Here is a 16,847-nt window from a genome sequence, read left to right on the forward strand (position 1 = left end):
GTAGTTCAATTTTCTACTGACATGGTGCATGTGCAGTGTGCACTTGTACCTGGACGGCGTCGAATTAAGTTGCCAAATAGTTACGCAACACCAGATTCTCAGTGGCACTAATTTCGTTCTGTGTTTATTCGATTCGCTTTGAAGGGGAACCTTGTATATTCCATTAAATTTTATGGAAACCAGACGCGCTAGTAACGAGCGCACCTATGTCGAATTTCGAACCGTTGGTGGGTCGCAACATGCGCTCATATTGCTGCTGCTGCAGTTACACTTGAATATTCGCACCAGATTACATTCGACTGTATGACTTGATATTACGGAGGGCAGTACCCATACTGAAATGTCACATAAGTGTTTTAATGCTGTGCATAGCAATATCATGACGTAAAGAGCGTTCTCTTGACGTCATTGACAGACGACACGGACTAATTATCACGTCACAGGACTTCGCATACCCACACATAATGACGGTTCTTTTATAACTGACTGGTGGTGCAGAACTTGAACACGGCTTTTAACAGCAAATTCATATTTAATGACTCGAAGAACTTTTCGCTTGCCTCTTATCAAGAGCAACCGGCACAGAACAGAGATGGATTCAAAATCAAATGGAGAATTGTGACCCAATAATCAAAATTTATAAATAACATGAATGGACATTCAACCATAGCAACAATGCAGCGTATGTAGCAACAGTCAACTTGTAAAAAGTAGTACCCATGACGTATAAATACAAATACAACGAGACAATGCAGCAACACAGAAAAAAATATTGAACAAAAACACGGACGAAACACAGCTAAGCAACGACTAGTGTGAGATTTTAAGATTATAGAAGAATTCCTCCTGGCGATAAAGACCGGGTTGTTTAGTTTGATAAAAGTAGATTCCAAAGCTGTCAAATGAAATATAGATTAGGGTTGCCATACGTCCGGAATTTCCCGGACATGTCCGCAATTTCACTGTTCAAACTAGCGTCCGGGAGGAATTTCTAAAATATGACAAATGTCCGGAATTATGAAGACTTCACGTAAGCTCATAATTTTATCGTAAATCAGCATAAAAACAATATTTTTTGAGAATATTTATGCTGATGCATGATATTTTTCTTCGCGCTGTGCGCGATTTACTATCACATTTATTTAAATATGGAGACTACCATCCTCGCAAAAACTGCAATAAAATGTAAATAAAAACAACATTCATTTACTAGAATAAGCCTAATTGTAATCGCAATTATAGGAGAACGTTATATTCCTAGAGATCGTAAATAGCCCGTGAGCAAGTCTGGGCAAAGGTGCTGACTCCTTTTAGTGATCAGCTCGTCAAATTTTGATCTGGGACACGGAACATTTTCGAATTGGAGATGGAGTCACGACCATAAAAGGTTGGAAACCAGTGGATGTGGGGTTGTTTATAAAGCTCCGTGGTGCGCACCGGCATAAGGCTGACAAACAATCTTATCGGTATCGGTAGGACATGAACATGACTTAACGATGTACAATTACGTTCCCTGTATTTTCGAACTCATCATCCTCTACCAGCTCTACCGCTAACTCTGATCATGTGGACGGAGAGTAGTATCTATATAGTAATATATGGAACAACCAATATTATTGACAGAATTCATTCGAATAATTTAACGACCAGATGCATATAGAAACCAGATTCATAAAACAAGCACTCCCCCCCCCCCCCACATAAGTTGTATCGATTACGCTGTAGTGTGGGCTCAAAATCATTGTTTATTTGGGCGGGAAGGGGCTGACATGTGCTTTCGGTCCCGGTTACACAACACACAGTCACATACTCCTGAACCGGATCGTGACCACCTATGGTCTATGAGCAAAGCTTTGTTAGTGGGACGTCATACCTCATTTTGACATCCACTAGTGAGCGCTAAAGAGTGTCCGGAATTTAGGTTGCAGAAATATGGCAACCCTAATATAGATCTACCCTTGGATAATACAAAAAACATGTCGACTGAATAGTTCAATTCGCAATCCGGGTTTTCGATCAAATGCTGGCCGATTGAAGAACTACATAACTTGATGAGAAGCAGGCAGCACATCCTTTCGCGTGTTAGGGAAAATTTGTTTCGTTGTATACACAATTCTCGCAATAATGTTGTAACACGATTCGACGCATGATCTGATTGATTTGGAGAATCTATTTGAAACAGAGCCGAGCCAAAGAAGCTGTATGTACAGTGTACACCGGCATTTGTTAGGGCCGAAAACTGTAGACTGTCTGAATTTGCGCATTTTCTCCGCAATGACAGAGTCAATGATGCTATCGGGATGTTCATTTTTGGACAGAATGGATCAAATCCAATCTAATTCTGCAGGCAATTTGTCTGACGGAACCATTCAATAGTTTTCGGAGCTGCAGCAGTAGCGTCAATGAGCTCCGAAGCTGGAACCGAAGCTACTTTGTGACAGATGAGAGCTCCGGAGCTGGAGCTGGATCAGTTTAAAATATATGACGGCTCCAAAGCCCTGGTTTGGAATACATTCATGTTAAAGTTAATATAACTATGGGTGCAGTTCCAAATTCAATATGAGCAAAGATCCCACCACTATCCCAGTCGATTTAGGCTACTAGTCACGGAAAGCAGGAAAGCAAAACTCAAAACAAATAACGTCCCGGTATTGCCAATCGCAGGGGCGATTTCGGGATGTGTACAGCGGGCTCGAACCAGAGCCCGTACCCAACGGTTGCTATAAGAACCTTGATTTGATCCCGATTTTAGCACATGCAATTATTATAGCGTTAATTAGTCGATTGGGCCTCGGGAGCGATTCAAGTTATTGCCAACAGTGAAGTCCCAAGCCGAAAAGACCAACCAGATACTTACCCCTTGTTTTACTACCACGATTATGAGTTGGTATTTCTCTATGGGGCGCACCATTTCCCTCTACAATCTGAGCCCCACAGTATAGATGCGAGCGGTAAAGGGTGCTACTGTATTAAAATTATGCGGAAGGCCACCAACGCATACAAATTTTTCCGGCCGCTGGTTGACCACCCAGGCCTATAGGTATGTGAAAGCTCCTTGCCGCATACATTTCATCTATTTGCAAGGAGAGCACCAATTCCCATATTTATATTCCACTGCCCTTGTAGCTCACAAAAAGTTCAGACACCGTATTATTCATAGCTAAACGAATAAGCCATTTCCAAAATTCACGGATCCGTACCCCGATATCATGGCGAATGGCATTCCATGCATATACTTGCAACAACCAGAGATAAACTGCACCCCATATACCTGCACGTATGCTTGGCTGCCGTCTCACCAAACCCAGAACTACTGCTATCTCCTGCTAAGTAAATTGACGTGATCACCATCATGGGCAGGTGCATTGTGGGTAGTAAGCCGACAGATTTAGTACAGGAGCTTCTGGAAAAGCGGTTAAATTTCTAATATATTTGATTCGTGATAGATTTGTAGTATTCCATGCGAATGGAGCTTTGTATGAATAATTATTCTAATGGTCAAGATTTGTTTTTCAGCCCAATATCTTGTGTTCGTATCTGTATTGAGTCGTAATGTGGAGTTCAATATGTTGCATAAAGTCGGTTCGCATAGTATAGTGGCTGTCTTCGCTCTGCAGTGTGTATATTAGGGTTATGACTAGAAAAAAAAATTCAAAATTTTGTGTGGCCTGTAGTCACAAATGATGAGCTTTTGTGTCCTGATTTCAAAACTCACAAAAGTTAAGACTGTTTGAACAAAAACCTCCCTCACAAAAAATTTCCAGTTTTCACTGTATGGAGGATAGGCTTTCTTTTGTAGATACAGACTATATAATTTATTTATCTACTGATTTGAATTTAAGTGACCCAATTCCAATTGCGAAGATTTAAAATAGTATTTTGGTACATTTTGAACGCCCAGATTGAATTATTCCTATCGTGTTCTTGTTTACAGTCAATATTAAATAATTAATAAATAATTATTAATTCCGATTTTAGATGTAGACTGTATATATCGTATAATTTCAATTTGTCTGGCAAAAATCAAACTGGATGTTCGAAAAGGCGAAAGTAGAACAACTCTAGGTATTTTCAGCGGTCTAGAAAACCGCTTAGAAGAATATGATGTACAGGAAAATTTGAAAAACTCATATATCATATGTGACACCGTAGCATCTGTTGATACTGGATGGCAGAATGGCGTTGTTTCGAAACTGCGAAATGCAATGATGAGCATGGGTTTTCATATCCCTTGCCAACATCATATTATCGATTCTTAAAGCATATATTAGAGTTCTTCGATCCAACGTCTTGAAGAAATCCAACTCTCAGCTACAAATTTGGAGATGATGTGGTAAAACACTACGAAAACTAGGTGCAATCCACCAAGCACGAATTTCAGATGAAAATATTACAAAACCGAGGATGTATAGATGATTTTAAGTTTATCTATGGCATGTGCAGAACATGCCGTTCTTTCAAATAAAATAGTATAGATTACCACTGATCAAATGGCATAAACTTCCATCTCTACGCAATGCGAGAGGGTGCTCAAGGGTTGCGTTGCGTACTTCCACTTCCCCAGATAGAGAATAACTCTGGAGATGCTTATTTATCGCGAATGCGTGTCAGGAAGACTGGTATTCTAACCAGATGTCTAAAGATGGAATATACTAGAGCCCGACCGATTATCGGTTCGTCGATAATATCGAGGCGATATCACACTTTGAAAGAATTATCGGTATAGGCCATTGGAGTTGAAAAATTAACGGCAATTTGCGTGTGACGTCACAACATGGCGAAAGGAAGCCAGAAAACTATAATCTTTGATCGCTAGACTGAGAATATTGATATATTTCATATAGCTTACACTTTACAGGTGTCCAGATGCAGCCTTTCTAGTGCGTTTCATGATCAAGTGTAACAATAGCTGTAAAGATGTTCAATTCAAATAAATGCCCTCTGAAGATTTGCTTATGTAGGCTATACATCCAACTTCTTTTGAATATCGGCTGAATGTATTGGGGTTATCGGCTAAGGTGTGAGATATTGGTTTTATCGGTATCGACCCAAAAATCCAATATCGGTCGGGCTCTAGAATATATCAAAGATTATTTGCTGCTATCTTTGCGGTCGAATGTCCTGCAGCGATAAAGTGCTCCAAAACCCCATTGGAAGTCGGATATGTCCGTCGTAGATGTCCCTGGCTTTAACATAATAACAGAAAGGGAAGTCAAATTGATGAATGAACCTTACAATAAGTGTAAAAGGACATATATTTGAAGATCAAATTTGTAGCAAAGAATATCTTTGAATTTTAAATTTTTTCCATATTTGGACCAGTGTCGAAAATTGATGTTAGTTTGTGCGGGACATTTTTTTCGATTTGAACAAAATGATTATAATTTTATTAATTTATATCAAAATGTTCATCAATTCCTGCTACAGGCAAAAAATTTTTTTAGTCATAACCCTAGTTTACATAGGTGCCGTAAAAGTCGGAAAAAGAACTCCAGAGTCGAATGTAAGAAGCAATAGCGTGATGAAGAGTCGATAGTACGGCGTCGATATCCCAGAAGCGGTAGAAAGCGTCGATATTACGGATTTTAGGTTCCCAAAAAAAGGTTTACCAGTTCCTGATGAGAAACGCCATTGTACAGCAACAGCACCAACAGATGAAGAAATTTTCCGTTCCTGTGTAGTCACCTCTCCTTGAAAAAGTTATTCAACGGTGCCATCAGCAACACTAGTGAAAGAGATCGAAAAGAGGTTGATTGGAGCCAGAATAAAGGCCATATGTAAATAAAAACTTGGATGAGGTCATCGCTTCTCTTGAAAAGAATAATTTGATGGACGGTTTGTTTCATAAATTGATGTCACAAAAGTCAGTGGTTTGCCAAGTAAGCTGCCGCATCACATGAATGAAAGTTACCAACAGGTGGAAGAACGGTCGAATCCGATAGCGCTGGGATAATTTGCAATGACGCTGCAGTCGTACCGGTAATCCTCTGGAAGGCATACAATTTTATGTGTTAGAAATTTCAATTTGCTCTTCGATGTCCAAATGTATAATAAGGCACTAAAGCAGTGGTACTCAACCGGTGTGCCTCGGCACACTAGCGGGCCATTTACGTTTCACAAGTGTGCCGCGGGAGATTTATTCGAAATTTTTGAAATTATGCGTTAAATAATTCTAGTCTATAGCAAATGATCAATAATCAAAAACGGGCTCGATGTGCAGTCTGTACAGTATATTTGACAACTCAAAATTGCTGACATGCCTGCAATCATTATCCCCGCGAATGCTCTTTACCTGACATAATATAATACCCTGCCATGGGAGTTTTTCACATTGCGTTGATCGAACGCATAAAAGAGCAGACAGGGCGGCGCCTGTATGACAATGCAGTTTTCAAATCCTCATTGTCTTCCTAATCTCCACCCAGAAATGAAGTCCTTTGGAAGTGATGTTTACTTTTACAAATTTGAAGTATAAACAATAGACATCAACAATGCGACTGTTAGGAAGCGTGTCGTCACCACTGTAAAAATGTAGGCTCGGAGCGCAACGTTGTGTTACCGGCCACAACGGTTCTTTGGAATTATAATTGAACTGCGGTTGGCTACTTCTGCCAGTAGAACTATTGGGGTATTGCTGTCGTCACGCGTGCTATACGATCTGCGAGGGAATGCGTTTGGCATCATTGTATACGCCTGGAAGCGTCCGTATTCGTTTGTGGCGATCGTGATTGGCCTGTTCGATGCGATGGTTAATTACATCTACAATGCAGTGGTGGGCAGAGTTCATTGTCAATAAAATCTTATGAAATATGGTATATAAGCGCAGGCGGAAGTTTCAATAAGATCGCAACAGGCTAGTTATGTGGGCGCAGAGGTAATAGCTTAAAATTCAAATCGTCACACGGAAGCCGAGAACGTTATTCTTCGGCTTGCACTAGAATTGTAAAATGATCTTTGCGATCAAAGCTGCGGTATATTTGAAAATGATTCCCGTGTCAATAGATACCATTCGTAGACGTAGGGGAGATGTGGTACCGATGGATCAAAAATTACAAAATGATCTCTGGCCCTCAAATCTTCAGCGGAGAATAGCAGATCTTTTGCTGTCCCAACACTTCGATACAAGCTCTACCTATCGCGGACATTTACATGAATATCCGCCTTTTAAAAAAATATTTCTAAACGTTTAAAATTTGTTGCTCGAACGTTTCATCGGTCCCCACCCGGTGGGTCCAAAGGCACACGACCATGGGACCTATGAGACATATGCTCAAAAACTCAATTTTGTTAACTTGTTTTGTTGTGTACTATAAGCTAAGCCACAGCAAGCCAATGAAGAATGTTTCGTCGCGCCTGCAAGAATAAAATAGATTATATCAACTCAAATGTTGGCATAAAATCGAGTTTTGATTTACGCCCAAACTTACAAAATTATTGCCACATACATATTACCCGCAAATCGACATTTTGACTTTCAAATACCTCGTCATAGCGATAAAACACCACAGGTAACTATGATTTACAGCCTATATATATGTATGCGAGTTTCTGTTGTTGAGTGATTAGTTGATCCATCTATTTTGCTTGATTTGGCTATGGTGCCATAGGTCCCCCACCCCATAAATATTGGAATTAAATTGAAAATAGTGCACTCGATGATGGTATTGATTCAAAATATATGTGCCATTGTATACCCTGATACAGGCCCTATACTTCACATCAAAAAGTCTGAAAGGTGATATAGAAAAATGAAAATGTCGATTCAAATTTACTTTACACCCCCTAAAACGTAAATCATTCGTCACGGACCCCATATCTCACGTAGGTCGAATTTTTTTGCATGTGAGGAAAGATTCTGCCAGCATGTAATTGTAGACAAATTCATGGGGTGTAATCATGGAATTATCATGGAGAATTTTCTAAGTATTTTCGGTCCCAGTGATCCATCGGTACCACATCTCCCCTATTTGTGTCATGTCCGCAGATATAGAAGTTAACGAAATTTCTTTTTTGAAGCAGAGTAAATCCTACTTGAGTGATCAGAAAAGGTAGAAATACTTCGTCGATGACCCGTCTGTACGACGTGTGGTGCTGCTAAGTATGTTGGTAATTCTCAGGTGCCGTAAGCCAAAATATGTTGAGAACCACTGTTCAAGTGTGCCGCCAACTATTTTCCATTTTCAAAGGGTGCCGCGAAGTCAAAAAGGTTGAGAACCACTGCACTAAAGTATGGAAAACTTCCTGCTGAGCCTAACATTATACTGGTATCGCTTTTTTGCTGTCAGAGGAACAGTGGGACAGCATCAAATTCTGTAATATACTGCATTACGATGGATCGAATGTCGATTTGCAAACAGGTCTTTGGTGATAGAAACAATATCGAGGATATGGGTTGATGAAAGTATATATGGATATGCTGACTGCAAGGAAGATTATTCTTTGGCTCTCGTGAAAGATGTACTGTTTTAGTTTTTATGGGTGTTTGCATCAATTCTTCCCGGAATGTCCCGCTTTGACATTTTTTACCGTTCCCCTGCATATCACTATTTTTCAGTGATTATATCATTTTACAACTGTTGACACTATTGGTATTGTCTCATATATGCGCTATAATGTCCAACGGGTGGAAGTAATACCCCTTCAACCTCTACCGCATAGGCAAAAATTGGCAGGGTGTCATGCAATTACCTCGGACTGTCTACAAGAAAGTATTCATGGGATCCATCTATTTCAGGGCCGGCCAACCCGTGACACGCGGGCCACATGTGGCCCGCGAGAAGGTTTTGAGTGGCCCGCGAGGTAATTTCCAAAATTAGTAATATTTACAAAAAAATGGATTGCACAGATTGTGAATTTGCAAGGCCAACCAAACATTTGATTACTCTGGCCGCAACACTTGAGATGTGATGACTAAAATATCAGTTCCGACGAATTGGCAACTCCATGAGCCAGTCACATTCTGTAAGATCATTGTACACTACAATAAAGCAGATTAATTTGCAATTGATTTATCAAAATTTTCTACACGCTTCGCGCAACATGTTGTCACTCGATTTCTTGCTTTTAATATTGTTACCCCTTTGTGAAAATGAAAGAACGCCTTTGAGTCTAACTATATTCGCGATTACGAGACAAAGTGTCGTTCAACATATGCGACGTTGCGTTTGCGCTCGCAGAAGTACCGTCGACTATGAAACCTAGACACAAACTGATTGACACATGTTGGTCGAAGCTTTCGATATCGATATGTCCAGGAGCCGAATAGTCCTTTACTTGAAAACTGAGCCCAGCGATATACAGCAGGTCCGCAATATAGTCAAGCGACAATACTATTGACCTATGAACTTCGAAAAATTTTCGCGCTTGGCGCGGCTGGTGGCCCGCGCAATAGTTCGCCAATCAAATGTGGCCCTTTGGCTGAAAAGGTTGGCCACCCCTGATCTATTTTGTGGATGATGGTATAACATACAAACTTATAGCTTGCAATATAGGCTACTTGTTTGAATACCTTATTCAGAAATTCAAGTACTTATAACTTACATATATATGACTGATAATGTCTCTGCGATGTAGGTACATTATCCGAACTTAAAGGGGCACTGCGCTCTAAATATGATGTGGTCTCAAATTGAAGGGCAAAACGAAAAAAAAATTTTGGCCGCAGCCGTTTTCTTCAGAACGCCACCGTAATGGAGCTGCAATTTATTGAAATTTCCAGAAACGCACCCGGCTGCAGCTGTCGCGGCTCCGGGTAATTTCTTAACCCGTTACATGGCACGATGACTTCATCGTCGCACTTGCTGGACGCGATTACGCAGTGGACGAACTGTAGATAGTTGTCAGCCGATGTTATGAAGCAAATATGTCTTACACGCCAAGGTGGTGTAGATACGGCGTTCCACGGACGATATTGAAATTTGCACCTAAACGTCTTCATTTTACTTATGACACAATGCTTGCAGGAACCAAACTGGCTGTCCTGGACCACAATGAGAATGTTGGCAGATTTCCTGCGGTGACACAAGAAGGTTTGCTGTGCAGATGAAATGTTTGCAAGTCAAGGTACTCAGTTACTTACTCTATATTTGTTTAAGCAGGTGTTCTACGATACAAAAAAAGTTACTCTCGGTCAGCAAAAGATTGGATCTTGAAAAGCATGTATGAAAAGAAGACGAACCACTATGCGAGAGAGCTTTTGAGGCGAACTGCTGAGAATCGCACCGGCATCAACTCCCCCAGTAACATTTCAAGAAGTGTGCATCCAGTCAGCATTGCACCAGAACCAGCCCCCTCTAAAGAGGAATTACTTTCAAAACGTCGTTCTAGAACGTGACTTAGATACAAAACATCTCTATCGTACATCTTCGAGTTGTATGGCATGTGGTGCAATGCTGCGTAGCTTACTAGTTCAATTTCATTCTTCCACTGCCTGACTGCCCCGTTGTAATACCCTGGCTATGTAGTCCTCGGATGTTTCTTTTATTATTTATTTTAATAAACGAGTAAGCAAAGTAGTGGATGTATCAGGCACAGCAGCCATTGGTGGAATATAGAATGCTAATAGTTCCAGGTCACTGTCTAATGATACAGTAACAGAACTGATTTCGACATATATTGCAGAGCTGCAGTGTTATCAATCACAGTTCGTTTTCTATCGGCCATTTGAAACCGACATACAGTCCATCATCACTAGGGTACTTTTGCCTTGTAGCAGTCACAATGCACGCTGGCAAGGGCATCCTGTTTTTGCTACCCAAAACGTCGCCATCAATAATCCATTCCAGTATGTGTCGATAAGACACCAAGCGATATTGTCTGCAATTGGAAAACATCAAAGGATATTGCAGCAATAAAAAAATGCTGAAAACTAATACCAGCATATATACGACGGAGAGTATAATGCTCCCAATTTATAAAGTGTAGGCATATATATAAAAGCATGCGAGAAAAGGTGAAGAATGCAGGAAATTGTCGTTTATATCCAGGAACCATGTCATAAGTCCAAGACCCTGTCATAGGTCCAATACTAAACAACACAAAATGTTCTAGGACCCACTTGTTAGAAAGCCTTCTGCCAGGACCATGTGGTTGATTGTTATTATTCCAGTTTTTTCTGTTCACTTTGAAAAACGTTTCAAGAATGTAGGGATGTATATGTAGGAGAAAATCGTCATGTTCTGTTATGCAAGTCGACCCTCCATTCCCAAGAAGCTCCATTATTTGTTGTATTTCCCTGCAGCAGACGCGCTCATTCTGGTTTGTCATGGATGCACAGTTCAAGCAACTGCACCATTCATTGTCTAGTGTCCGAAGTTGACTCTGGTTTTCTGACGATTCCTTTGACCAATACAATGAGATTGATAAATTGCATTCAAGAAACACAGGTACAATACTTACAGAGACATGAGTTTGTGCTTCTAGAGTTGCAACAAGACGGGCGAATTCCTCCTCTGAATATTGTGGCTCGAATCGATACGGCAGGCTCTCACCAAATATCGTGATATCATCGAAATCTTCTACATCTGTATCTTCATCAGAAGTTACATCATCAACAAGATCTTCTTCCATACCATTAATAATTTTAACAAATTTTACGTTATCTACGTGTCAATGGAATTGCATGAATGAACTGATGGAGACAGAAGATTCGTTTGTGAAACTGAGAACAACAATGTTACGATAAAAATTTTCACAACAATATTGGAACTTTGATGAGAATGAAATAATGTTATCTTTGTGTTGACTATCTATACATCTGTGTCTTGAACAAGTAAACTGAACCGTATCAAGATAGTTGCTATGCCATGGGTAAATGATGCAAAATGTCTTGTGTCTGTCTATTCCACAAGACCACTACTCCAAAGGTTGTGCACTGTGCTGTCGTTAATACATCTTGAAAATGACAGCTGTGTCTGCATCAATATACAACTGTAACGGCATCTCAGTATCAGTCAACTGGCAAATACTATAGAGTCATGACAAGCTCCAGACACAAATCATCCTGACTTAACACCGTACGTTGAGCGCCGCCTTGGTATGCAAGACATGAGTCCTTCATAACATCGAATGACAACTATCTAAAGTTCGTCCTCTGCGTAATCGCGTCGAGCAAGTGCGATGTAACGGGTTAAAGGGGGACTGCGCTCTAAATATGATGTGGTCTCAAATTGAAGGGCAAAACGAAAAAAAAATTTGGCCGCAGTCGTTTTCTTCAGGACGCCACCGTAATGGAGCTGCAATTTATTGAAATTTCCAGAAACGCATCCGGCTGCAGCTGCCGCGGCTCCGGGTAATTTCTTAATCCGTTACATGGCACGATGACTTCGAGAAAGGAGAACACTTATTCAAAATTTTCAGAAATAGAAGAGTGGATCAAGTATAGAATCCTGAAAAAATAGTAAATTTTTCAGACTCCGTGGTCGGTCGACTAAAAAAGGGATAACTTTCCAGCTCAACTCCGGAAATACAGTTTTTCTTTCACACTCAACATTGGTTGACTATTTGGTTGAAATTCTTTTCATTCGCACAAGTACGAACCGTCACACAGGTTGAGAAGGGGTCCGTCTATTTTGTGCATGTCGGCTATGTCGACTATTATGTCGGCTATGTCGACTATGTCGGCTATGTCGACTATGTCGGCTATGTAGCGGCTATGTCGACTATGTCACAGATATGTCGGAGCTATTTGGACTTTGTTGCAGCTATTGGTCGACTATGTGACAGATGTTGCTGATATATGTCGAGTATGTCGGCTATGTCGCGGCTATGTCGGCTATGTCGCAGCTATGTCGCGGCTATGTCGGTTATGCATCAGCTATCTCGGCTATATCGCTTACGTACGGAGTTATTTGAGATTTTCCTTGATCCTTGATCGGTGGATAATCCGAGAATATCAACGAAAAACTCGAATAACTCCGCTTCTACTAGTTGGGATTGATTCAAATTTATTTTGCATAGTCTTTGATGACATTTCAACAATTTCATGGGGTTGACAGAAATATTTGATTTTTTAAAAAATTTTCGCCAATAAATTAAAATTTTTAATCGGATCTGCGGAGTCCTATAATTGTTAGAATTGAACCAAATTTGGTGTGCAGCGTTTTTTAGGGTAACATCTCAATTTAATCAATGAATGGCTGGAATCCGAAAAAATTATTCTTGAACAGACCTAATGTAGATACATACACGAACTTATACCGTAGTAGAATATACTTTATATTAAATACTTATAACTGACCACCAGGAAAGATAGACAACACGGGAACCCAAACTTTTTTCGTCTATTGTATTTGCATTACAAATAGTATGACATTGCAACGTATAAAGACAACTAGCATCTGCTTTTGGATCAGACTTCGGCATTTAATACTTTGCCTGAAACATATGTAAGCCAATGTCAAAATTTAAATTATTGCAAAATCCACTTCTGCATGTCCGGAGTTGATTACGTAGTCGACATAACCGCAACATAGCTGCGACATAGCCGACATAGTCGGCATATATCTGCGACTTCTGTCACACAGTCGACTTATAGCTGCGACAAAGTCCAAATAGCTCCGACATATCTGTGACATAGTCGACATAGCTGCGACAGCCGACATAGCCGCTACATAGCTGCGACATAGCCGCTACATAGCTGCGACATAGCCGCTACATAGCCGCGACATAGCCGCGACATAGCCGCTACATAGCTGCGACATAGCCGCTACATAGCTGCGACATAGCCGCTACATAGCTGCGACATAGCCGCTACATAGCTGCGACATAGCCGACATAGTCGACATAGCCGACATAGTCGACATAGCCGACATGCACAAAGTAGACGTACCCGGTTGAGAAGCACTTTATGCTGTAGCCGTTTTTCAGGGTAACAGTAATTTCTTATCCACAACACGAATACCACCAGTCAGGGTTCCCCATGAACATGACAAAATTCATGACATTCAAAATTGGTGGTTCGGGTAGGCTACTGTAGGAAAATTCATCATCCCTAACCAAAATCCAACGATACGCAAACCTAACCTGAACCCACAACTCCGCAGCTGACCCTAAATCATATTATTCATTATATTATAATCTTACTAATCCCCAAGCCATCATCTTATGATTCTCCAACCTGAATGCGAAACCAATTATGACCGCTCTGAATTTTGAAATGTTCAGAGGGCACACTGATTGGTGATGGTAATGTTTTATACATAACATAAGAATAGGACATGATCTATTCCTGCCCTCAAGAAATAGAATACACTAGGCCCAATTAAGAGAAAAATCTGCTGACTGAATATCGTACGTGGAACGCCGTATCTACACCACCTTGGCGTGTAAGACATATTTGCTTCATAACATCGGCTGACAACTATTTACAGTTCGTCCACTGCGTGCCTGCGTAATCGCGTCCAGGAAGTGCGACGATGAAGACATCGTGCCGTGTAACGGGTTAAGAAATTACCCGGAGCCGCGGCGGCTGCAGCCGGGTGCGTTTCTGGAAATTTCAATAAATTGCAGCTCCATTACGGTGGCGTTCTGAAGAAAACGGCTGCGGCCAAAAATTTTTTTTCGTTTTGCCCTTCAATTTGAGACCACATCATATTTAGAGCGCAGTGCCCCTTTAAACCTAGACTGACTTATTAACTTATTTGCGCCGACATTGCCTTGTTATCGACATTGCTATCAGTCTAGTATAATAAAAGTTACAAGTCTTTAAGTTTTCAAATTAGTATTTAAATAAGTAGCCTATATATCGTAAACTATAAGTAAAAATACTATACTGTATTGCAAGGTATAAGTTTGTATACTGTACCGACATTCACAAAATAGATGGATCCCACGAATATAAGTTCGTATATTGTATCAGCATTGCCGACATTCACAAAGTAGGTGGAGTGGTATTCATGCGTAATCTGCTGAGATCCAGTATCAGTATAGTGTGCAGTGTGCACATTATTGTTGCGACCATTAACGCAATTTCAGTGACTATTAGTCAATCGTATTTACCCATTCATCTTGTACCTCTCATTCAATGATATAAATATCCCTGCTCTCATTTGATCATGCAGATATTGACTTGAAGCTCAGCTGCCACCTATGCACCGTTTACGCTACTTTATGCGGCTGCACATGTATGACATCCACACTTGCACATTTGCCGCACTACAATAAAATTTTTGAATACAATATTCGGAACTAGTGCACTATACACCAACATTACCCGTTCATGGTGATCACTTTATTGACTAAGTACTTTTACACGTCAACCTTTTTTTTTTATTGTTCTCTCGAATTGATATTTCATTACTCATCAGATTTCTAGTTGCGAGGTTTCAGTTTTTTTCCGTTTACGCTCATTACGTAAAATAATTCACTTGATACCTATTATAAACGATGCACTGCCATTCATTTATGCTTCGTTACATAGCTATCTTACCATGACTCACAGTTTTTCCCTTTAACGCCCATTACGTGAAACACGGAGTGCTTCGGACTCATCATAAACGATGCGCCAAAGGATTTGTTTTATACGCATGATACCTATCACCATTTTTCTTAACGATTTACCAAAATTATAACGTTACACTTCATTACTTCCCTATAACAAACTATGAAAATCCCGTATTTACATCTAAATCTTAAACACCCATTCTTACCTTCAGATTTAGTCATTCTCCGTTGTGTTCCGTATTACTCTTATTGCCATCTATTGACTTGTTCCGTTTCGTCTCCTCGTGTTCCTCATACGACTTAAGGTTCTACGTCGACGACACCTTATACAACCTACCCATAACACAATCACCAGAGCTATCAACCCGGTTACCATCATTATCACAGCAACCGGTTTCAGTGTAGGTATCAGTTTCGCACCTTCCATAATCATCCTATCGATCAAGTTTAATCCACTTACCTTATATCCACCTTCCATCATCACCAGTTCGTGCAGCCATCGAGTATAGTTGTGGTCAACGAAATCTGTGGTTGTCTTCCCCACGGTGGTTCTTGATATTCGGGAATACTCAGGAGCGGGTGTTCCCAAACTTCGGGTTTTCTGCCCGGGCTGCGGCGATGTGTTAGCCATCGTTGACTCAAAGGTAATATTCATTAGTTCGACACTCTTCGAGGACGAGTCGTCTTTGTCGTCTCCTGTTGAATACAAAACAGTTGTTTCGGTACTTACCTTGCGGTTGTGGTCTGGGTTTTGGTAGTCCGTTCCGATGTCGGTCCTGCCGTCTTCCGTGGTGTTCTGCAGAGCCTTCGCAGTGGTGACCGGATGCACTCGCGTCGTTGTTGGTGTTTCACCAATGATTTTCTTCATTCCGTAGGTTTGGTTTCACGCGCGAAGAGTTTGCAACTGTTGCTTCCCATAAGTCGCATCAGTTGGTTTGACAGTTTTATACTCCCCCTTTTTGTTAGCCATCGATTTCGATCGTCTTCCTTGCACCAGCCTCGCTTTCATCCGCCATTGTTTTGTTAGGGGTGGCAGATGTTTCAGCGCTGTAGTGCTTGGATCATAGTCTTTCGCCGCTGGAGTTACCCACGTCGGACTGTAGTAAGCGATCATGTACACTTCTTGGGATGGGGGTTTACCTCTGACGTCTGTCTTGCTACTATCGAGTGCGACACGCCTTGTCTTGTTAGTCTTTCATTTATTTTCTCATGAACAACAAAAATAGCCAATTTTCATTCGGCAAAACCTTGTTCAATAATACCAAAATAAGGTATTATATCTATTGCTTCCTTTAGTGCCTTCGCCTGACCCTCCCGCGTCGGGTTATAAGGGCCAGAAACGAAAGGCTTAGTCGATGGGTCCTTACGTCCGATGTCGCATTGGTATTTCATGGATTGGGGGGCGC

The 16,847-nt window shown here is 40.8% G+C and overlaps 1 protein-coding gene and 2 long non-coding RNA genes across 5 annotated transcripts in view; 1 reads left to right on the forward strand and 2 right to left on the reverse strand.

Annotated features, from left to right (window-relative positions):
• LOC145457955 (uncharacterized) overlaps window positions 1-16,847 on the reverse strand; it is a 186,368-nt gene that overhangs the window by 100,184 nt on the left and 69,337 nt on the right. The gene's annotated exons all lie outside the window — the stretch shown is intronic.
• LOC145457787 (uncharacterized) lies at window positions 9,583-10,514 on the forward strand. Its single transcript, XR_013920974.1, has 2 exons — window positions 9,583-10,028; window positions 10,098-10,514. It is a non-coding gene; the product is annotated as an uncharacterized LOC145457787 (long non-coding RNA).
• LOC145457786 (uncharacterized) lies at window positions 10,472-12,550 on the reverse strand. Of its 3 annotated transcripts, XR_013920973.1 has the most exons (3): window positions 11,398-11,597; window positions 11,057-11,337; window positions 10,472-10,815 (listed from the first exon to the last, which is right to left on the reverse strand). XR_013920973.1 is itself a non-coding variant. In XM_080336067.1 (2 exons), exons 1-2 carry the CDS (start codon window positions 11,566-11,568, stop codon window positions 10,768-10,770), a joined length of 219 nt encoding a protein of 72 aa, XP_080192193.1. In that variant the 5' UTR covers window positions 11,569-12,550; the 3' UTR covers window positions 10,472-10,767. The 3 variants fall into 3 exon arrangements, 2 of the variants coding, with proteins under 2 accessions (XP_080192193.1, XP_080192192.1); XM_080336067.1 differs by lacking the exon at window positions 11,057-11,337 and having other exon boundaries at window positions 11,398-12,550; XM_080336066.1 differs by having other exon boundaries at window positions 11,057-11,690.

This window comes from Botryllus schlosseri, chromosome 15 (assembly GCF_051294905.1).
Source record: "Botryllus schlosseri isolate E-star chromosome 15, Bs_hap1, whole genome shotgun sequence".
Lineage (NCBI taxonomy): Eukaryota > Metazoa > Chordata > Ascidiacea > Stolidobranchia > Styelidae > Botryllus > Botryllus schlosseri.